Source organism: Mus caroli, chromosome 16 (genome assembly GCF_900094665.2).
Source record: "Mus caroli chromosome 16, CAROLI_EIJ_v1.1, whole genome shotgun sequence".
Classification (NCBI taxonomy): domain Eukaryota; kingdom Metazoa; phylum Chordata; class Mammalia; order Rodentia; family Muridae; genus Mus; species Mus caroli.
Genome location: NC_034585.1, coordinates 52,259,465 through 52,282,948, shown reverse-complemented (window position 1 = coordinate 52,282,948; position 23,484 = coordinate 52,259,465). Strand labels below are relative to the sequence as shown.

The window sequence follows — 23,484 nt, the reverse complement described above, 5'->3', positions numbered from 1 at the left end:
GGAGGGCACATTGCCTCATCCCGGGCATTTTACTGGAAACTAGACACATCCGGAGGCGGGGCGGGAGGCAGCCCAGGCGCCGCCTCACCGGGCGGAGCGCGGAGGAGGAGGAAGAGGTCAGTTCATTAAATAGCCCGGTCCCCTCCGGGCGCGCACGTACTAGTCGCTCTGCCCTAGCCAACCGCGTAGCCATCCGGTGGCGCAGGTGTCTGGGGACCCGGAGCGCCTAAGCCTGGGAGCATGATCGTGGACAAGCTGCTGGACGACAGCCGCGGCGGAGAGGGGCTGCTGGACGCGGCCGGCGACTGCGGCCTCATGACCAGCCCGCTCAACCTGGCTTACTTCTACGGCGCCTCGCCTCCTTCCGCCCCCGGCGCCGGCGACACCGGCTACCTGTCCGCCGTGCCCTCCGCGCCCGGCTCGCCCGGCTCCGACTCCTCCGATTTCTCCTCCACTTCCTCCGTGTCCTCCTGCGGGGCCGTGGAGTCCCGTCCCAGAGGTGGCGCCCGCGCTGAGCGCCCTCAAGGTACCCACCCGCGAGATTCCTTGCCCCTCTATTCGAGGTTCACACTTTGGGAGGATGGGGAGGGACTTCCCTCCACCCCCCCATAGTCGAGACGCTAAGCGGCCCCTGTGACTTCCTTAGCGGCGGGACAGACGAGAATAGTCATGAGTGACTAGATGCCTTGTCCTGATTCTGGCACGTTGTCCTTGCTTAGACCTCTGCGGAGTCCAGCGCCCAAGGGACCCTGAGGGCTCGCGCGCTGGCTTCCTGGAAAAGAACTTGAGAGCCTCGGATTCTCTTTTCTTCCATCTCACAACCCTTTCCCTTTTCACTTCATCCCCGACCTCCGAACTCAAGAACCTCTGAGAAATTACTACACTATTATGAGGTTTTTGGATCTGATGGCGAGCGATGTAGTTTCCTTCTTGTAACTTTTTCAGTGAGAAGCAGTGGCAGAGGATAAAGCGTTGGGAACTGGATTTTAAGCCACCCATATTCCTAATCTATTTGTAGGGATGAATCAAAGAAAACCCACTGTTTGGGACGTAGAGGATAGCCTGGTTCGGGAAAAGTGATTTAGTGTTCTGCGCTTAGTTTACGATGTTGGCGTTTCAGAGGCTTGCTCAGAATTCTGATTTTCTCTGTGTGCTTGAGAATGGAAAAGTTACATCTAGCGAAGCCCTTTCTTTAGCTGTGGGTTGTATGGTTTCCTTTCTTCACGAACCGAGTTGCATAATTTGGGGGGGATGCAGGAAACAGGATGCAGTTGTGGGTAGATTTAAACACCGCCTAAATTTTCTCAGTTGTTGGAGCTTCTCATCGCAATTATTTTAAAGAATGACCCCTTGCTGTTCCCTAACGCTGGCTACTCACAAGCTTTGGTTGTCTTTTATTTTTAAAAAGTTATTTTTGATTTAAAACACTGTGTCTTAAGCCACAGTGTTGCCCACAGCTACCTGAAAAGCGAGGTGTGCGTGCTTTGACAGCCCTTTCTGAAGTCCGTAGGCCCGTAAGCCCATGGACATCTGGCTGAACCTATCGATTGTTTCTAGTTCTTGGTTTACCACACAAGGCATGGGAGATTCCTGAAACTACGTTTTCTTCTCCCTATGACGTGGGCATGGAAGTTTTAACCCTTGTCACTCCAGAGGAGTGCTGCTAGATTCTGGCCATTGGGGTGTTTGTGGAAATTACTGAACTTGAATCGAAAGGCTATTTAATCATTTTATTTGCCCTCATCACTGTCTCTATGTCACATGTGTGGCACAAATAGCCAAATTATGCGTTGTTCTCTGTTTGTTTTCCTCTTCATCTTCCAAATATGTTCAATTCATGGACAAGAGCTTGTTACATAGTTGTGGCACTCAGTAAATTCTAAACTGCCTTCTGAAGTTCTAAGGTGAATAGGCCTGTTTCCGTTTTACTTAGAACGCCCATGTACGTAAGTGAGGGGGAAATCCTGTGTGTGTGTGGAAATGTGCTAAGTGAATTTAACAGAAATTAATTAAGGGAATACTAAGAAATCTTAAGTCCCTATTGCTGACTTAAAGTTCGCCTTGGTGCCTTGAGATCTTTAGAGGAAGTTAGGTGAATGGCATAAAGGTACTTTGTAATTTCTATATGAACATAAAAGACCTTGTTTTAAAAACTACAAATGCCTCATTCTGCTCCAAGGATTTCTCAAAGTCAAGACTAGTTATATATAAGTCTCCGATCTTGGCAAAAGCTCTGTTCCTATTTCATGAGTAAATAGTAGTGAGAGACAGAGAGGCTTTCTTTGTTGGGCCCAAGGATCCTCTGCCACATTTGATAGAGCTTTAATTCCTTAGGGTGCCAGGTTGGAGGATCAGTCAACACAGACCCACTTGAGAAGTACTCGATATAGATAATAGGAACCCATTGACCAAGGATGTTGGCAAGGCTTTGAGCATGGGAAAGGCTTTGCAATCTGCTGCTTGAGGGCTTTATCCACCAGGCTGCATCTGGGGGGGTTGGGGGGGAGCTGTCGGGATTCATGTCTGAAGAGATGTCATTGAGATTTGTCCTTTCCTTCTGAACAGTTGAGCCCCACATGGGGGTTGGCAGGCAGCAGAGAGGCCCCTTTCAAGGTGTTCGGGTGAAGAACTCAGTGAAGGAGCTCCTGCTACACATCCGAAGTAACAAACAGAAGGCTTCCGGCCAACCCGTGGATGAGTTTAAGGTGGCGGCGTCTGTTCTTTGTTTTGAGTGGGTGGGAGACTAGTCTGTGAAGGTTATTGTGGTTTTCTAACCTAAGTCCAGTTAAGTCCCTTGTGGTCTTTCATAGGTGACCAAGTTCCTAGAACAGGAGGTAGATATCTGTCTGAGTACGCGGGACTCCCTGCCCTTGGCTCAGTGCCAGGTGTGTCCGAGAAATTTAATGAGCCAACAAAAGAAAGCCGTTTGAGGACAATGGGATTCTGAGGGTTCAGTACACAGAGAACATTTTGATTAGAGAGGAATGAATCAGATGGTCTTACTTATTTTATCCTGACCAGGATTGAATAGACTAAAGTGAAAACAGAGAGGGGGGGGGGTGCTGGGAGGAGAGAGAGAGAGAGAGAGACAGAGAGAGAGACAGAGACAGAGACAGAGAGACAGAGAAAATATGAGAATGAGAATGGAGATAGCGTTCTGTCAGGATTTATTTCCCCAGAGGCTTATGGGGTTCTGTAGAGGGTAGGAGAGACAGATCTTCAACCGAGCGAGAAACTATATTGTATGTACTAAGCTGGAACCTTTCCCTTGCAGACACAGAGTGTGAACATTGAGCAGCTGACAGGTAAGAGCTCCATCTATTTTTTTTTTTTATAATCTTACCGGGTCCTTTTCGAGTGAAACGATTCCGTGGGGGATATAAATGGAATTTGTCAGGTTGGAATGATGACAGATCGCACCTTCTTTCTTTGGGAACAGACCTGAAGAGTGCAGTGTCTGCAGTGGGGAAAAGAAAGGGACCCGATTCTCTGTCCGATGGACCGGTTTGCAAGAGGCCATCTCTGTTGCCTTCTCACTTCGTGGTAAGCGTCTCCCTGTTTTCCTCTGAACACTCTGTGGAACTCATTCTGGGATATTGTTGCTATTGAAAAAAACAAAAAACAAAAAACCAAAAACATTTTTGCTCCCTGGGATAGAAGCCGGAGTCATGAACCTAGCACTGAGCCTAACCCCTAGCTTTTGGAGTTGTTTTAAAGGAAGTGCTTATGAGAGCTGCTTTTTCCTCTCCCTTTCCAGACATCACCGCAAACACCTACACCTGGGGAGAGCATGGAAGATGTTCGCCACAGCGAATCCAAGCTGGATAGCAGTGCTGCCCTGCTTCAGAATATTATAAACATCAAGAATGAGTGCAACCCAGTTTCACTAAACACTGTTCAGGTTAGCTGGATGAGCCCCACGGTTCCCCAGAACTCCCCAAGAGACCAGTGCCAGGATTTCCATGGAGGCCAGGCCTTCTCTCCACCTCAGAAATACCAACCGTTCCAAGTCAGTGGCTCACCACAGATGATGGACCAGGCGTCAATGTACCAGTATTCGCCACAAACACAGAACATGCAGCAGCTGCAGCAGCAGCCGCCGCTGCCACCACAGCAGCAACATCAACATCAACAGAATTATCCCCACCACCCACCTCTGCAGTTCAGTCCTTATTCCAGAATGTCCCAGTCTCCCAAGTATGATTCCAACCTCTTTGATGCTCAAGAGCCACAGTTCTGCACGGGCCAAAGTTTTGTGTCTTTACTGACTGGCCAAGGGGAACCTGAGTCTCTTGCTGTTCCCGTTCCGGCTCCCATCAGCTTTCCACCCCAAACTGAGACTCAGCTGCAGACCTTCAGCCTGATGCCAAGCAATGCCTGTGAGGCCGTCGTTGGGGTGCATGATGCGGGCTCCCACTCTTTGGGCACGTCCCTGTCACTCCAGAACATCATGGGAAGCCAGATGAACACCACCCAGCTAGGGAAGTCATTTTTTCAGTGGCAGGTAGAGCAGGAAGAAAGCAAATTGGCAAATATTCCCCAGGACCAGTTCCTCGCTAGGGATGGAGATGGTGACACGTGAGTATCTTTTTATTTCATGTCCTTTCACGCTTGAACCTTATTAGTTGGCTTGATGGTGATAATTCATATTTCAAGGAAGGCTGTTCCTTTTATCTTTTTCCCCCTCAAAAGAAATTACTTTTTGTTTTAAATTAAAAATATGTACTTTCCGTGAATAACCTGCTTTGAAGACTAATGTAGATTATATTTTTAGAGGAGAAACAGTTAGATCATGACTAGCCATCGATAAGGAGTGAACCAGTAGGCTAGATCCTATCCAGTACTAATTAATGTCTGTAGAGCTTTGGGTAAGTTACTTAAACTCTCCCTGCTTCTAGTTCTTGGCACATAAACAATAATGTTTTCAGGCATAGAATTTTTATCAGTATTAAAAAAAAAAAACAATAGGGCTGGGCAGTGGTGGCACAAGCCTTTAATTCCAGCACTTGGGAGGCAGAGGCGGGTGGATTTCTGAGTTCGAGACCAGCCTGGTCTACAGAGTGAGTTCCAGGACAGTCAGGGCTACACAGAGAAACCCTGTCTCGAAAAAAAAAAAAAAAGGTTTTTAAATGCTCAGCCTGGTGTTTAGCATTCTTATCCTTATTCCGTTTCAGTTCAGGTAGACTACCACCATGTCAGAAATGCCAAATTTCTCCTCTGTGTTGTTTCATTTTGAGTGTATCAATGTTTCATAAATAGGGTGAAGGAAATTTTTCTCTGATCAACCTAGTGAAGTCAGAAACAATTCATCTTTCTCTTGCCTCTTCACCAGGTTTCTCCATATTGCTGTTGCCCAAGGGAGGCGAGCGCTCTCCTATGTCCTTGCAAGAAAGATGAATGCTCTTCACATGCTGGACATTAAGGAGCACAATGGACAGGTGAGGGTGCTGCCTTGGCTAAGATAGAGTGCTGGAGTGAGTGGTAGCCAGTCTACAGTGCAGACTGTTTAAGAGCCTCAAATCAAGAGACTTCCGTTAATATTAACTTGGAGATATTGACTTTTTGCCACCATTAACCTTGAAGTTATTAATGCTTACTTTGTAGTTGTTTGGCCAAAGATTGTGTATAATTAAGCCGCACCCTAAGCTTATTTTAGTTTCCTCTTCTTGCTGTGTTTGGTTGCTTATTAACAGGGTTTATTTTCTTTCTGTGGACATTCCTCTCAGCCACAGTTTAGTTTCATATTCCTTGTTATGATAGGTTACAGGTTTTAAAAAAAACCATCTTCTCTCAATATGTCCACAGAGTGCCTTTCAAGTGGCGGTAGCTGCCAATCAGCACCTCATTGTGCAAGATCTGGTGAACCTTGGTGCCCAGGTGAACACCACGGATTGCTGGGGAAGGACACCTCTGCATGTCTGTGCGGAGAAGGGCCACTCCCAGGTGCTCCAGGTAAGAAAAGAGGCCAGAAAGCAGGCTTCCGTTATCAAAAGATGTGGGGCTTGGATATGAGCCGTTTCCCGTAGACTGCTTGTTAAAACAATAATGCTTTGAGTTGATTTATCCCTTAGCCCAATAGTAGATGCCTATTTGTCTACCCCACCTTTGGATAACAGGCGTGTATTTTAAAACCTTGCAGGCCATCCAGAAGGGAGCTGTGAGGAGCAATCAGTTTGTGGATCTTGAGGCAACGAACTATGATGGTAAGAGGCTGATACTTTATTGGCTAAAGCACTGCATGGAAAGTGGGGTGCATGAAATCTAAGAGCATTCAGTGTCCTAAGACAGAAAGAAAATAAAGCAAGTTGTTCTACAGGTAAAACCGCCTCAGTATATGCGGATTATCTTACTAGGTTTTATGGAGCCCAATATAAGTGAACCGAGGAAGCATCCTAAGGATAGTTACAGGGACCAGAAGACTTGGCGGGATGCCTGACTTGCTTTGTACCCTTTTTTCCTAGGCCTGACTCCCCTCCATTGCGCGGTCGTGGCTCACAATGCTGTGGTGCACGAACTGCAGAGGAATCGGCAGTCTCATTCACCCGAAGTGCAGGACCTCTTACTAAGGAATAAGAGCCTGGTGGACACCATTAAGTGTCTGATTCAGATGGGAGCCGCAGTGGAGGCAAAGGTAACTTCACAGTGGAAGGGCGTGGCGGAGGAAAGTGGGCGTGGCGGAGACCTGGCTTGCAAGCGCAGATTAACTCCTCCCCCCTCCCCCCACCCTCCCCACCCCAAGTTTTAAGTTGGTGGAGAGAGGGGCTTTATATGTGTAGTTCAGAAGCTAACCTTTGAAAAGATCTTTTCATCCGCTTTCTTGATTTCTTTTTAATCTGTGGGGTTATCCAAACAAACGGATCATTTAACTATGAAACGAGTTAATCTTTGTTTTTAATGAAGCTGGAAATCGATGGTACTTTGATTTCCGTTTTCATGACAGTGCTTTTTTGGAATGATTTCAGTTCTTTGTGCGATCTGGAATTTTTAAATTTTGATTTTTTTTTAAAAAATATTTTTATAATGAGATTTTTACGTGTTTTCTGTGCGCTTGTGTGTCCCTGTGGAAGTCAGAGGATCACCCGTGGAAGTTGGTTCTTCCCTTCCACTCTGAGTCCTGGCACTTAGCTCAGCTGTTTAGAATTGGTAGCATGCACCTTACCCCCTGAGCCATTTCTCTGGCCCTCTGTTAAACTGGAAAATATTCTTTCTAAATCTGGGGATTATTTATCAAGTATCTGCTGTGTCCTGAAACACCGTGTTAAATACTTTGGGGATTCAGATGCCCACGTGGGTCCCCATAGAGCCTGCTGCTGTCCTCTCCCACTATAGCACTACATGGTGGCTGCCAAGTCTGGCGACATAATACACCATCAGTGGACTTTGATATAAATAAGAAAGTAACACTTTATATTTCTACATTGTTAAGGGCTGCTCTGTGTATGAGTGGAATGTGACAAGAATCAAGTAGGAAAATTAGTTGGGAATACAAGAGGAATAGGAGAGCCCATGTACCCTGGGCTTTGGGGAGACTGAAGAAGGAAGCGTCTGAAGTTATCTCTAAAGCTGCTTTAGACTTTTGAGAGAGGAGGGCCAAAGCATATTGTCTAAAGCGGCTGTTCTCAACCTGTAGGTCACAACCCCTTTGGGGGTGAGGGGGGCGTCAAACCACCCTTTCTCAGGGGTTCCGTATCAGATATCCTGCATAACAGATATTTGCGTTATAATTCATAACATTAGCAAAATTGCAGTTATGAAGTAGCAAGGAAAGTAACTTTTGGTTAAGGGTCAGCCCACGGTGAGACTGTATGAAAGGGTCACCGCGTTAGGAAGGCTGGGGACCGCTGCTCTGAGGCGTGGCATCTGGAGTTTCAGTCTTCGCCTTTCTTGCCTTCCCAAGGATCGTAAGAGTGGCCGCACAGCCCTGCATTTGGCGGCGGAAGAAGCAAATCTGGAACTCATTCGCCTCTTTTTGGAGTTGCCCAGTTGCCTGTCTTTCGTGAATGCCAAGGTAATTTTCAGAACCTCAGTGCTGCCAGCGTCGGCGTGACCTTCCCACCTCCACGCCTTTGAGCTCCTTTCCTGGAATGGCCCTCTGCCTGACGCATGCGCGGTTCTGTCGCTTTGCTTTCAGGCGTACAATGGAAACACCGCCCTCCATGTTGCTGCCAGCCTGCAGTATCGGGTGACACAGTTGGACGCAGTCCGTCTGTTGATGAGGAAGGGAGCCGACCCCAGTACTCGGAACTTGGAGAATGAACAGCCCGTGCATTTGGTCCCCGATGGCCCCGTGGGAGAACAGGTGAGGGCCACTGGAGGGAGTGGAAGTTGCTTTAGGCCCTTGCAACTGAAATATAAAGAGGGAGGAAGTCGTTCAGGGCAAAGGCCAGCTGATGCTCTGCCGGTATACTTGTCAGTGTAGAATATTTGAAGTAGTTCAGGCACAAGTAAATAAATGCCTAGTGAATATCAGTTTTTATAAGTCTGTCTCCTAACTGATCCTCCATAAGAGATGGAAAAGAACCTACAATATTTAAAAAATTATCCTGTTCTTATTAAGTGTGGTTATATTTCATCATTGGGGGTTGAATAGTTACACGTGAGTAAGCTCTTCTCTGTAAGAACTTAATCTTTTAAGAAATTATTTTTGGCAAACATCTTTTTTTCCAGAGGGAATCATCGTGTTCGGCAGTATTGGATAGACAATTATATACGCTATTAATCATAAGTTAATTTACACAGGTTGGCGTTTTCTTTGATTCCAAGCTGTCATCAGAACCAAAATGGCCTAGTAACTTGCCCACGGAACTCTTAGGAAGTTTGTGGCAGTTTTCCCCGCATATCATTTAAAAGTTGCAAAACCTTTTTAGGCAGGTTTAACTTCGAGAATTAAACCTGTATTTAGAGAGGACAGGAAGCGTGATTAACTAGGAAATGGCAGTCTCAAGCTCAGTAGTGGCTGCTTCCTCGTGGTATGCTGTCACACACCCAGCCCTGAGGCTGGGGTATGAGGCTTGTCCTCATCCCTAAAGGTTCTTACAGTGCTGCCGTTCTTCCTTCTGTATTGTGTGTGCTGTCACAGAGAGGGGCTTCTCTTTTCCTTCCTCGGTAGGCGGTGGCCGTTGGACAGGTTTCCTTTCAGAAAGCAGCTCTCAGCAGCAGCCACCAAAATCTCTTCCTCTAATTGCTTCTAATCTCTCGTGGGCTGAAAGGCAGATACCACAATTTGTCTGATTGGAATACAAAAAGTCAGCCTCTAAATGAGTGTGGGGGCTTTCCTGAGACCAGTAGAGCTACACACAGTTGCTTGGACATTTGGATATCCTGGCCGCTGCTCTACCACGAGTTTGACTTGGCTGTGCTCCTAAGTTAGGGGTACTGTAGAGGGTTAATGAGAGGAGTGAAAATCTGGGAGACAGATACCGCTTGGAGCATTGGAAGTAAGTTCCACGATTCATTTCTCTTCCAGATCCGACGTATCCTGAAGGGGAAGTCCATTCAGCAGCGAGCACCACCATACTAGGTCCACTGGTGTGGAGCCTGGTTCAGCGACACTCACTGTCAGTTAGGCAGTCCTGATGTATCTGTACATAGACCATTTGCCCTGTATTGGCAAATGTAAGTTGTTTCTATGAAACAAACCCATTTAGTTCACTATTATATAGTGGATTATATTAAAAGAAAAGAAGACAGATATCTAATTTTCTTGGCAGATTTGCGTATTTCATACCCAGGTATCTGGGATCTATATATCTGAATTTGATCTTGAATGGTAAAATTGCCTTCAATAACCAGTAGCTTTCGGGTAGGAAAAAAAAGACTCATGGGAAAAGACTTGATTTGTGGCATAAAGCATTGCTCATGTAGAGATTGCCAGGTCCAGATTAGGTGGGCTTGAAACATGAGGTGAAAAATGAAAGCATTTGAAAGGGGACAGAAATTTGGATGTGAAGTTGACGTGCACTTTGCCGTCGTCGATGCTTCTTTGGTCAGATGCAGACCTGGCGGTTAATAATGCTCTCACTCTAGGTGAGGGAGGCCTCTCGATAGGATGTGATCTTTGAAGCTGTATATAATTCTTAGTTTTACCTTTTAAAATCTTGTACATATTTGATTTGAACCACGGACATTTGAAATGTGTAAATCAATCAAGTAGAAAAGAGCTAGTGAATTGTTAACTACTTTCAAGATTGTGTACCCACAAAGCAACTTTTACTGTGTAATCGTCCAGCTAGAGTTTTTCACAGATAAAGCAAATGGGGAAGTGGGTCCCAACGTTGCTGTGGTTGCAAGTGGGTTTCTCTTGCATTGGAAACAGACATGTTTGTAGGCATTTGCATATTCTTGAAGAGACTGTTTTATGAATCACCTCTTAGATTTATGTGATTTACCTAAGTTGTTGAAGTTTCTGTTTCTCCTTAAGAGAAATTCAAAATTCAACATTGAAGCATACTTTCTCGTTTTCTGTTGTCAGATAGTAATAATGTGCTGTGATGTTTATGCTTATTCATAAAGATGCTTTACTTTTTAGTGTAATGTTAGTTCTTTTAACATTATTTTGCTTAAATTTGATAATGCCCGACAAGAATATGTTTTGCTTTGATTTATACACTGATTCTTTGTGACAAATATGACCCATTAAAAAAATGCCTTTTAATAGACTAACTTACCTTTTGTAGCTAGGTACTCATGTTCTTTTTTAAAAGATGCCCTTTGGATTGGATTGGATTGATCATGTTTTTTAACTCAGCGTGTTTTATGAATGGAAGCTAAATACAGATATTTGGCATCTCTAAGGTGGAATGAGCCCACTCCATGCACTGATAAAACTCATGCATAGTTTTAAATGAACATTAATAAACTCATGTTGTCTTATGTGTTTTCTAGTGCCTTATTTGTGTGTAGTTTGAAGAATACTATTTTTTTTCCCACTACTAAAAATGGACTCTAGGGCCTTGTGTGTGCCAGGCAAACTCTTTAGCTGCTGAACTCTAGTTCCAGCCTAGAAAAGGTATTCACAACAAAGACAGAGTATTACAAACAAAACCTTTAAGTTTCTTACTTTTGGATTTGTGTGTGTGTGTGTGTGTTTGTTTTTGAGAACATTTCCTGAAATTATATGCCGTTTTTAACATCCAAAAATGGCTTGCTATATTCATGAGAAGTTTACGTTCCGAAAACACAACTGTTTTCGGAACAGTTAAACTGTTAAACTCAGAAGTTTATATAATAGGAAAGACGGGCAGGTCAGTGGACACAGCAAACAGTGTAGGCATTATCCGAGTCATCCTGAGAGGGAGGGATGCCAATCTCTGAACAGTACCAAGTAGTGTTTTCTCTTTCCCCACTATTACAATTGCTGTACCTGTATCCTGGTTCTTGAGAGTACCCAACGAAAGCCTTGAATTCTTGGAAAATGTACATGAGTGTATGCTGTATGTACAGGAATGACTATCCACATTGCCACCATCTTCTTGAGTTCAGCTATGGACAATTGTGATAAAAGATTGTCACAGCTGAGCTATTGACTATTAACCTTCCCTCAGAAGGAGGCAGTAGGAATGTCAGTGGACTCTCACCTGAATATCCAACCATTCCTCCTAATTAGTTGTATTTCTGCTCTAATTTCAGGGTCTTGGGAAGGGGCTAGTCTATTAGGCTGTGGAAGACTCTGGGGAAGAGGGTCTACCTGTGAGGCATGGACAATCCATACGGGGCATACATTTTTTTGGTGTGACTAATTTGGGTTCATCAATGCTCCTGTTGGTAACCCCCCTACTCAGTCTATATAAACCTGATTAATACACTTGTTGGATCTCCAGGGGGAACTTATATGGTGGTTGTCCCTTCCCAGAGTGAAAGTTTTTAGTCAGCATATGTGCAATGATGCATACAGTATCAGGCTTAGTAGCCCTAGAAGAACATGGCTCATAGGCCAAGGCTCTGTTTCACAGTTTTTCTTTTAGATAATGTCTTGCGCATCGATTGTAAATGTACCTGCTTGGATAGCCATCAGAGTAGGAACAGAACACACTACTGAACATGCCTACACAGTGGGTTCTCCTTAATGAACTTATGAGGGCTCCATAATTAGTGTTCTCAGCAATCCGTTCTTTCACAATCTAGTTAAATCTAGTGTTTAACAAAGGGGTGTGTGTGTGTGTGTGTTGCACATGCATAGGGGATAATATAAGGCGAAGATGTAAGAGGTGTGGTATGCAGCTGGGTGTAATAGTGCACATCTTTAATCTCAGCACCCAGGAAGCAAAGGTAGTTGGGTCTCTATTTGAGGCCAGCCTGGTCGACCCTATCTTGAAAATTCACAACCAACCAAGCAAAATAGAGGCATGCCATGTACTTTATTGGGTAGACTAGTTGAAGCACCGTTGTGAGAGATTCTAAAAAGGACTGTACATCTGGGAGGATTCAAGGATAGGGGATTTGGGCTAGATATGGAAGAGTTGATCCAGATGCTCAGAAAGGGAGGAGGAAAGTGGAAGAAATAGAAAACAGTGAGACCTGGGTGGTGATCTCTGTGCGGTTTGGTTAGAATCTAAGATAGTCAAGTGCTTGTACTTGTGTTCTACATGGGACTGGTAATAGTCTTATCACACTGAGAAAGATCCTCAGCCTTCCTAGGCGCTTAGCAGGGAGGAAGTACAGTGGTGGACTCCGCTGCAATGGTATGGAAGGCAGCCCCACAGAGGCCAAGACCGCATCCCATACTCGTTGCTTAGCGTGTGGCCAAATAGTAGGAGATTCATGAAACATTAGTTAAATGAGTGAACAAGTTCATGCTAGTTATGGTTAGAACCACTGGTTATTGGGGGAGGAAGTACTGTGAACAAGGGTTCACTATTAATGAATTAAAGTCTAATGTATTTAGCAATGTAATTTTACATCAGTCATAGGTAGGGATAAGGGGCCTTGTTGGGCTCTTAAAAATTATCCTGTGTATGTCCCTCTTTGCAAACAATATTAGTTTGGGTATAGACTACAGAGTCCCCACAAGTCACACACCAATGTTTCCAGCTTTGTTAGCCAAATTAGTAGCATTTAATGTCAGGAGTGGAAAAATTTCTAAAACTCTTCTAGCTTTTAGAAAATATCGACTTCTTTTTAAATTATGTACTCATTTTTATTTTATGTGCATTGATATTTTGTTTGTATGTGTGTCTGAGCACTGTTGTTTAACCTGCATGTGTGTCTGTGAGAAGATGTAAGATTCCCTGAAACTGGAGTTAAGGACAGTCGTAAGCTGCCATGTGGGTGCTGGGAATTGAACCCAGGTCTTCTGGAAGAGCAGTTAGTGCTCTTAACCATCTCTCCAGTCCCCTCGCCCCCCCCCCCCATATCAACTTATACATAACATCAAAGTTTCTGATAGCATCAGTTACTCTATTCTTGAATAGAGTATAATTATTTGCAGCTTCTTTATATTGAAAGTGGCCTCGGGGAGAAATCAACTTCAAAGTTCTGAGGTCAGTGTATAAAGTTTGAGCTTATTTAGACCAGTATCAGACACACAGTTGATAGATATCTCATGGTTTTTAATTGAACCTTGTGTGGCTTTTCAATACATTCCCCGTCCCTGCTTGACACAGTGTATACCTTAAAGTGTATTTTATCTTTGACATAGAGCTCATGCTCTGATCCAGATCTATTTCTCTTCATTCACCATGCACAAATCCAGTTTCAGGGTTCTTCTTAAAGGTCACACTGTACAAGGGAAGTATTTCCAGGAAGGTTGTAGATTCCTCTCATATATATATGTATGTGTGTATATATATATATATATATATATATATATATATATATATATGCCAATAGAGTTGGAGCATGAGAATAGCCCAGTGGTTGTAAAAAAAGAGGTTTAATTTTTAATTTTACAAGAAATAAGTTATCATTAGTTATATTTGTTTTCTGTTTCACGTATGAATAAATCTGCTGTTTTTCATGTTGGATCACAGTATCTAAAGTTGCTCATGGGGGAAGCAATATGGTCATAAGATTAAACACTAGTTCTCTACTCGAAGCATTTGACTTTGTAAAGATAACAGCAAGGTGGGAGCTCGAAGGAGGTTGCAGATGTTGGAATGTGAAGCATTAGGCAGCTGGTCCTGAGTCCACATGGCTCACACTCTAGTTGATACAGGCTGCTCTCCTTGAGTGACAGCCTTCTGGCTATTGTTCTGCAAATCAAGTCTTCATCAGCTTTGGGAGCGGTTTAGATGGATCAAGCATGTGTTTCCTGTTAGAACAACAGATTAGCCATAAGTGGGTTTGACAGGAGAGATGCATGCCAATTGGGAAATAATACTAGATTCCTTAGCTTAACAGATTCAAGGCTCAAGTTTGACAGCTTTGTTTTTAATCAGCTCATTATCTGTCAGTCCTCTTGGCCTGCCTTCCATTTGCTGCCAATGCCTCTCCTATAGAGCTTGAGTGCCAAGAGCTTGCATCAGTGTGGAACCTCAGGGCTGGTCTCCACCAGTGCCCATGACTTTTTCTCTTTTGGCACTCATTCATTACTGAAGACCATGTTCATGGAGAACAGACTTTCACAACTGGGTTATTTTTTTTTTTTTTAATCTTTCTATCTGGAATTTAAAAAAAAAAAGATAAACATCTGAACTTGACTTAGCAACAACTTCAAATAAAATGCAATATACTATACTATATATATCTTGGTTTAAAGGGAAACAGACCTCTTCAGGGACCCACTAACTGATTTTTTTTTTTTTATAGATCCAATAAAGCTGTTTATTAAGACAGATTGCTTTTCAGTCTCTTTAAATTTTATGGGTAACTGTTGGTTTTTTCATGTGATATAGTAAAGATCTATACAGAGAAATTTAAGTATGCATACTATTTCTTTTCCTATATATTCTAGCCCCACAGAGAATAAAATGTAGCATGTTAAATACAAGGGGTTTAAACAGTTGACAAGTTTATCTTTTATGGCATCTTCTATTTCCCAAGAGGTATCAATAGGTAGTTTTATTTTTCTTTTAACCAAAGTTCTATAGAATCTACTACAAAAGGCACATTATCTGTTGAATTAATTTTTGTTTCTATTTTTTGCTTGTCATTACTGCATGCCAAGGCTTTTGCATGTTTTCTAGATTGCTACAATAATTTTTTTGTTTGTCTTTTTTGTATGTGAGATGAGTATGAGTAAATGTGGTGTGTGTGTGTGTGTTTGTAGTGTATACATGGTTGACATTTTCCTTGATTGCTTTTCAGTTTATCCATACAAACAAGAGTTTCCTCTGGCTGTAGTAGAAAGAGGATGCCAGAGTGATTTTAAGTCTGAGAAGGATTCAACCCTCAATTAGTGGCTTGGAGGATAAAGGAAACGGCATGTGCCATGGAACACAGTAGTTCCTTTAAATCCAGAGAGCAACTAGGCTCTCAAATCTTTTACACACAAGGGAACAAACTCTTTCAATAACTGAATAATCTCAAAAGCCAATCCTCCTCCACAGCCCAGGTAACACTGGTTGAGTTTCACATTAACATTCCAGGCAGATAATGAAGCCAAGCCCATCCAGAATTCTGGCCTGCTCAACTTCAGGTTAAACACAATCGGCTTTTTAAGCTGCTAAATTTGGAAGAATGGCACTCAAAAGAAAAACAGACACCACAAACAGGTAATACAGTGTTCGAGCTTGTAGTACAAGTTTGTGCACTCCTGTTATCCTAAGACTCTGAATCAGCAAGAGAGATTTCCCAATAAGTGGACTCATCGTACAGGCTTTGTTTATGATTCCTACTGTTATCCATCAGTTCCCCATGGCAGGCAGAAATCAAAAGAAAGGGAGGTCTCGGTATTGCCATTGTTTCTAACACCAAGTGTGTAAGCACTTCTTTGAGCAGAGGAAGGTAATAGGACAGCATATGTGACTACCAGTACTGTCAGCCGACTGGTCCTACTCTGACCATTCACGAGCGTTATCAGGAAGGGGCAGGTAGAGAGCAGACATTAACCTCGCCAGCAGCTGTGATGTCAGATGGTGTGACCTGCTTATGAAATAAATACAGATACACACCTCAGAAACTGGTCTTAAAAAAGATGGTTACTCAGAGTTCTTAGAAAGTTGAGAACTGCAGTTACAGCCTTCTTGCCACCTAAAATCAGAACCAATGCGCATCTCCCCAGGTATGAATATGCAAGGCAAATGGCTAGACATTCATGTGGAGTACCTGGGTGTAATTCATAAAGAACATATTTCTAATAGAATTTACTTCTGAATGATTCATCATAGACTCACCATGAAGATAAGGCTTCCAGTTTAAAGGGATGAATGTCCTTTAAAAATCAACTTTTTTTAAATAAAAAATTTGGAGGGGAATTCAAACATAAGGACTGTAGTTACATAATTTAATCTCTTGCTCTATCCTTTGATATTCAATTCCATGTCTCCCTCTCAAATTCATGACCATGTCATCTATAATTGTTATTTAGAAATGATTATGTGTATATATTGTTTTTGCATATATATACATATATGTATATCCTTATCATAAAATGGTCTTATGATTATACAAAATCAACTTTGTGAGGTATAATTCATATGCAGTAAAATGGATGCATCTTCAGCGTACAGTTCAATAATGTGTGCACCCATGTAATCAACACTCAAGTCAAGATGGAAAACATTTCCATCTCCCCAGAAAGTCACCCCACCCTACCTTTGCCATCAGCCCCTCCACACACTGATAAAGGTGACTATTGATCTGTTACTACAATTTAGCTTTGCCTCTACTAGCCCTTAATGGAAATGACAGCACACAGTATATTTACTCTTTCTGTTCAGCATCTCTCACTCATCCTCGTGTTGTTGAGTGTCATCAGCATTGATGCATTTATTGAGGTATATTTCTATTGTTGACTAGTTGTGTAAATAGCAGTCTGTTAGTCATCTTTTGGTGGCTGTCTTAGGGTTCTATTGCTGCAAGGAGATGCCATGGCCACAGCAACTCTTATAAAGGACAACATTTAATAGGGGCTGGCTTACAGGTCAGAACTTTAGTCCGTTATCATCATGGCAGGAAGCATGGTGGCACGCAGGAAGTCATGGTACTGGAGAGGTAGCTGAGAGTTCTATATTTGGATTCACAGGCAGCAGGAAGAGAGAATGAGCCACAAGGCCACCCCCAGTGACATATTTTCTCCAACAAGGCCACAATCACTCCAGCAAGGCCACATCACCGAATAGTACCACTCTCTATGGGTTTATGGTCCATAAACCACCATAGTGGCCTTTGGGGTTTCTTTCAATTTTCAGTTTTGGCTTTCATGAATAGAGTTGCTACAGATAGCCTTTGTGTGGGTGTATGTTCTCATTTCATTTTGGTAAACACCCAGGTGGGGAGTTTATACTTGTGGATGTTTAATTTTATCAGAAACTGCTGAGCTGTTTTGTTTTGCAAACCTCTTTATCACTTGTTACTTCCTTGTACCATCTAAGAGATTTAACTTTGTCCATCCTCTTGAAGAGTTAGCACTGCTAGGCCTGTCAGTCTTAGCTCATCTAAAGGGATTTCTAGTATTACTGTATTATTTTATTTTTCATTTTTCCCTAATGGCTAAGGTAATTGATAATTATTTGTTTATTGACCAATTGTATATATATGTTAAAATAAGACAAGTTGGTTTTTTTTTTTTTTTTTTTTTTTGGTGTTTTTGTTTTTACCTCAGGCTGGCTTCAAACTTATTATGTAGCCAAGGATGACATGGAACCTCTGATCATCCTTTATGGCCTGAGTATGGGGACTATTGGCCTGCAGTACTATGCCTACTTTGAGTGTTTATGGGGCTTGAATCCAAGGCTTCATGCATGCTAGGCATCAGCTAGATGGAGGTGACACTTGCCTCTAATCTTAGTATTCAAAGTCTGTTGGGGGACAATCACAAGTTAGAGGTTAGCCTAGGCTGCCTAGATACTGAGTTTGAGGCCAGCCTGACTTATAGAGTGAGACTTTGTCTTAAAACTGTATAATGATTACTGTTGCTACTTAGTTTTAAGTGTTTAAAATATACATATATTCTGGATATTTCCATTGACGATTTATTTCAAAAATATCTTTCAGTCTGTGGCTTGCCTCTCCATCATTTCTTAGGAAGGTACTTTGACCCATTCTCTCTTTCTCTTCTGGATGTTTTAAATAATTATAGAATTTCGAATTGTCCTAGTATGTCTGTGATCCCTACTGCCATCTTTGGTTTACCATGACTTATTTGTTATTACTGTCATTGAACTTTTCAGCCTCAGACACTTCACAGTTTTCAAAATAGAGTTTAAATTTCTCTGCTGGGATTTCCTCTTTTCACTCATGGGGTTTCAACTTCCCTTAGTTCTCCCAACACATGCTCTTCCTTCAGTGATGTTTATAGTAGCTAAACTAGAATCTCAGGAATAACTATCTTTGTGTTCCCCTTTTCCTGGGGAGCACATCTGCTTGATTTTTGTTGTTGTTTCAGGCCCAGCAAGTGTTTAACTGTGTAGACGTTAATAGTTTATGTATTGTGTAGACGCTAGGCTCTAGAATTTAGTAATCTAAGCATTACCTTTCTCTACTCTGTAGCGCAGTTACTGGCTGTCTTCCTGGAAGTTCTATATGCTTGTTCTCTTGCTTCCTGAAGTTTTCTTTGGAAAGCTCAATGCTTTACAAGTCCCATCTGTTTTGCAACAACTCTATCCCCAAATTTCGTTTTCTTTGTTGACATCTAGAGTGGACCTTACTCTAGATTAGGGTTCACTTCTTTTCTGGTATCTCAGTTTGGGGCTTAGTGTATTAAGAAATTGAACACACGATTTGGCCACCCGCGTCCAGCAGCATTGTATGATGTTCTTGTTCTTTCTTTTTGTTCTTTGTAGTTATGACAGGCCTTGGGATGTCTTGCCATGGGCATGCTTATCTTAGACCCAAGCCAAGAATTTGTAAGGAAGCTTCCATACCGCTTTTGGGGCATTCTCTTCTTCCCACTTTTACATACCATCCTTCCTTCTCAGTGTTGTATACTGCAGACATTGACTGCTTCAGTTCTCATCACTGACTTCCGCTGACCTGTTTCCTCAGTTCAGTAGGACTGTGACACTTGAAGTTTGAACTTCATCTTCCTGTGGCATATTTGGAAAATTGTACCTAGCATTGTGCTCTAGATCCAGGGCAACCTTTGTGCTTACTAAGTGAATTTTTGCTTTCTCAGTGTTGAATTTCCCTTGTCCAATGCTTAAAAGCCTCATGTTGTGTCTCTAATGGTAGTGTTTAGAGTTGGAGAGCTAGTCTAATACTAGTTGCTTTATCATATTTGGAAGTACAAGTTTGAAATATATACTTTTAGAGATTACATCACAGGACCTTGAGATATGGTTGATATGAGCTTAGCGTGAGAAAAGCCTGGCTTCAATCCTATGCATATTAGATTTCATAATCAGATACCAGATCTCATAAACAGGAATGGATTTAACAAGGATGTATTCCAAACTTTTATTTAAACTGAAAAAGAAGTTTTAACATCATGAGTTCATCCAGTGTCCTATAACACTGGCTCTATTCATAGGAAGTGAGTATGGTAGAATGTAGTTTCTTTGTAGTTCTTAAAACTATGTAGCCAGCTTCTCTAAGAAACTAAAAGAAAGGGTCTAATATAGCACTTATAAGAATAACTTACTGTTTTTGAATACTCCATGTTTTAGGTGCTATTTTTAAATTTTATTTCTATTAACTATAATAATATATTCTTCATAATATCATCTAATTTATCCCCAGTTAATTGAGAATTAACTACTAGTCAATACTCAAACATTTACTAGTAATTGCTAATCTATTTAAATATGAAGTCAAAGTACAAATAGATGAAATAATTTTCTTATAGTGGCATATCTGGTAGGTGGCAGATAAGGAAACCTGTGGAAAGCTTTTGCCAGTGTCTATTCAAAAAGTGTTGTACACACTTAAAAGGTTTTAGAAATACAACCCATGTGAATTTATGAATGGAAGGTAGACCTTTGTGGTATGTGAGAGCCTGTGGGCATGTGGAAGCTCCTACCTTTGGGGTATTTTCAGATGTAATTTTATTTTAGCCATGACCTTCAATTGGTTAACATATGCTTCAGAGCCTTGCTTCAATACCAGCACTACAGGGAAACTTGTTACATGCTTTTATAATAGGCCACTCTTTATTTTTTTCAATCACACTTATCATCAGACTAATATAACTATTTACTCACTAGATTCCTTTCCTTATAGACCACAAGCTCCATCCAGCCCAGCAGCCAGACACCCTTTCTGGGATGGAGTACTTAGTAAGTCTTTGCTAAGAGGATGACTGGCAGGTTCTCACCCTTCTCAACTTCCTATAAACTCAGTGCAACACCGATGATTTCCTTTTTTTTTTCCTACTTAAAAAAATAGCACATACAGTAAACATTATTTTAACAGACATTTATAAATTAGATAGCCACTACCACAGTCATGATACAGAATAGGTTCTATCTTCCCACCAAACATTCTCTCTTGTTAACTGTTTCTGGTTAAACTCTACATACCCAGCCTTTACTTAATAGCAATCACTGAGAGCTGGTCGTTTAGTCTGGGCTTTTCTCTCAATTTCCATTTTGGTTTCTCTGTTCTGTATTTGTCTTAATGCTGGCTTGCATGCCCACTTTATTAAATGATTTAAACATTTAGATTCATTGCCATTTTACCATTCACATGGAGTCATTTGAGCCAATGACTTGACCACCAGGAAGAAGAGGGATGTGAGATCACCTGGGTACCGTTGGAGGTCTGTTATTTCTCCTCTTCCATGAACTCTAGATGCTGTGTTCTCCTCTTTTCCTCTCTTTGCCTGAACTCATGCTACAGAGACTTGTGGAGGCCATTGTAATGGCCTCCATATTGGCTTCCAGGTTTCTGATGTTTTCCTCGTGGAGTCTTTGCATTTCACCTCCAGGGTAACATGTAAGACCTTAAGACCCCCCAAAAATACGTCATGGGAACACTACTGAATCTTAGCACTCGGCACAACAGTCCCACTTCTTCACAAGGTCCTTGCTTATTTCTGAATTATCCTTACTGAGTCTTGTTTACTTCATTGTATGATGTTCCAGTGTTCCCAAACTAGTTGACATTTCTAAAGGTGTCCTGTGTTTGTTCAGCTGTCCTGAAGGCCTTTCCTCACATTATCTGCCAAGAAACACCTATTTATCATCAAAGATAACACATGTGACAGTGCTTGCTTGCTTTCTAAAGAGCACCTGACTGTTGAGGTTTTGTCTTTTAGTGTTGATTGTAATGCTAAGTGCTGGCCTCCAAGATTTGGAGTCTGTGAGTAGCCTTTGGGACCCCGCCCACTGGTAACTGGTTGGTAAATAAAGATGCTAGCAGCCAATACCTGGGGAGGAGAGACACAGGTGGGGTTTACTTTTCATGGGCTTGGGACTATGAGGAGAGGGAGAAGAGAGAGAAGGACCATGGGATAGAGAATCAAGAAGAGTCGCCATGGCCACTAGGTCAAGATAACGTGCCCCACAGCAGCCCAATTGGGTTAAGAGCAGCCAAGATGGAACATAGTAAATAATAGGTGGTAATTTGGTGTTATTGATGGAAAAGTAGATTCTAACAACACAGAGGATAGGCAGTTAGTTGTCCAGCTATTGTGCTACCTAAGGCATACTTAAATATAGAGGCTGTGTGTGTGAGTCCTTCATCTGGGAATAAAAATGGTCAAATAAAAATGGAAGGAACCCCATGCCGGTATTTTTAAAATATTTTATACAACATGACAATTCTTTATTTTGTCTCCACAGTTAAATGGCTACCTATCTGTCAAAAAACCCTGTCATTTCTAATAGCATCTCGTGCTCACACACTTATATTTCAACCAGTAGAAGTACTCTTTGAGGGGCTGGAGAGATGGCTCAGTGGTTAAGGGCATTGACTGCTCTTCCAAAGGTCCTAAGTTCAAATCCCAGCAACCACATGGTGGCTACAGTGTACTCATATACATTAAATAAATATGTCTCAAAAAAAAAAAAAAAAAAAGAAGTACTCTTTGAGCTAAGTCTGTCTCTTGTTTCTTTGAATGCCAGTGTCTAGAACAGCATCTGCCTTGTATAGGCACTCAACACCATTCTTACAAATTGATTAAAATGTAATGATAAACATTTCCCCCTCCCTTTCCTTCTACTTTCCCTCCCATCTCTGTCATCTCCCAACTTCTTCCCAAATTCATGGCCTTTTATTCTTGAGCCATTGTTATTACACAAACACACACATACACACACACACACATGAATATATATATATATATATACATATAACTTGTTGAATCCATTCAGTGTTGTCTGCATGCATAGGGCTGAGCACTTGATATTGGGTAACCAATCCAGGGGTTCATCACTGGGGAAGATTAATTCTCCCTCCTCAGCAGTTGTTAATTGCTCATAGCTCTTCATGTAGGGGTGGGGTCTGTGAGATTTCCTTTGTCTCTGTTGGATGTCAACTAGTATTGGAATTGCTTGGCTTTAGTTTAGGCCACCATGCTCTGTGCTCAACAAACGTTTGAGGAGGACCACTAATGCACCAATGAATAGAGTTTGTTATCCTCCTGCCCACCGAGCACGTCAATGCATTTTATAAATGTGCTTACAATGTATTTAGTTTTTAATGTCCTAGATTCCTGTGTCGATACCAATGATCCTGTGTGTGTGCACAGGCATGGGTACCTATGCCGGGGTGTATTCTGATATGTGGAGGCCAGAATTTGATATTAGGTGTCTTCTTCAGTCACTCTCTGCTTTTTTTTTTTTTTTTTTGGAGACAGGATCTCTCACTGATTCTGGATCTTTCTGAATTGGCCACCTGAGCTGACCAGTAAGCCCCAGTGATCTTCATGTCTCCATGTCCCCAACACAGAGAGGGCAAACACTTGTCACTGCTCTTGGCCTTTGACATGGGTTCTGGAGGAGTGAACTCAGAGGTCCTTACACTTGCACAGCAAGTTTATGACCTGAGCTGTTTCTGTTTTGACATCTTCTCTGGCCCTCTGGCAGACAGTATGCAGCTATGTGTGGCTTTGCCACTTGGCATTATTTCAACTGGGCTGACCCATAGCTGTTTGCTTTCGTAAAGAAACTCAGCTTGCAACTATGGAAATGAAAAAGGGAAAAGCAAGGGATGTCGAAAGTGAACATGAATTTCCCACTGGTGTTGTGTTGCTGGCTTTGAACTTCCTCTCCGCTGCAGCTCACACGTGTGTCTGCTGTGTGGCGTTCAGAGCGTTGTTTACTCTCTGAACTCTCGCCTCTTGGGTCTTGGTTTGGGTTGAAGATATTAAGGTATTTGCTGTGCAAGTGGAGATTTAGTATTTCAGTTTTATTATTTTATTTTATTTTAGTGAAAGGAATAGTGTTGAGTTTCTTCACAGTATCATAGCCGAGCACGTCATTCCATTATATAAAACAAAGCAAAAAT

The 23,484-nt window shown here is 42.2% G+C and overlaps 1 protein-coding gene across 3 annotated transcripts in view; it reads left to right on the top strand.

Annotated features, from left to right (window-relative positions):
- The window catches only part of Nfkbiz (NFKB inhibitor zeta), a 28,135-nt gene extending 15,646 nt beyond the window's left edge, over window positions 1-12,489 (top strand). Inside the window, exons 1-12 of one of the 3 annotated variants that reach the window (XM_021185147.2) lie at window positions 86-526; window positions 2,566-2,705; window positions 3,275-3,305; window positions 3,440-3,543; window positions 3,758-4,578; window positions 5,333-5,438; window positions 5,806-5,952; window positions 6,140-6,203; window positions 6,462-6,631; window positions 7,898-8,008; window positions 8,132-8,299; window positions 9,467-9,807. In XM_021185147.2, the coding sequence (XP_021040806.1) occupies window positions 241-526; window positions 2,566-2,705; window positions 3,275-3,305; window positions 3,440-3,543; window positions 3,758-4,578; window positions 5,333-5,438; window positions 5,806-5,952; window positions 6,140-6,203; window positions 6,462-6,631; window positions 7,898-8,008; window positions 8,132-8,299; window positions 9,467-9,520 (2,202 nt within the window). In that variant the 5' untranslated portion in view covers window positions 86-240 and the 3' untranslated portion in view covers window positions 9,521-9,807. Of the gene's footprint in view, window positions 1-85; window positions 527-2,565; window positions 2,706-3,274; window positions 3,306-3,439; window positions 3,544-3,757; window positions 4,579-5,332; window positions 5,439-5,805; window positions 5,953-6,139; window positions 6,204-6,461; window positions 6,632-7,897; window positions 8,009-8,131 lie in introns of those variants that run through there. The other 2 variants (XM_029470630.1, XM_029470629.1) reach the window with 2 other exon arrangements.
- The last annotated feature ends 10,995 nt before the right edge of the window (window positions 12,490-23,484 follow it).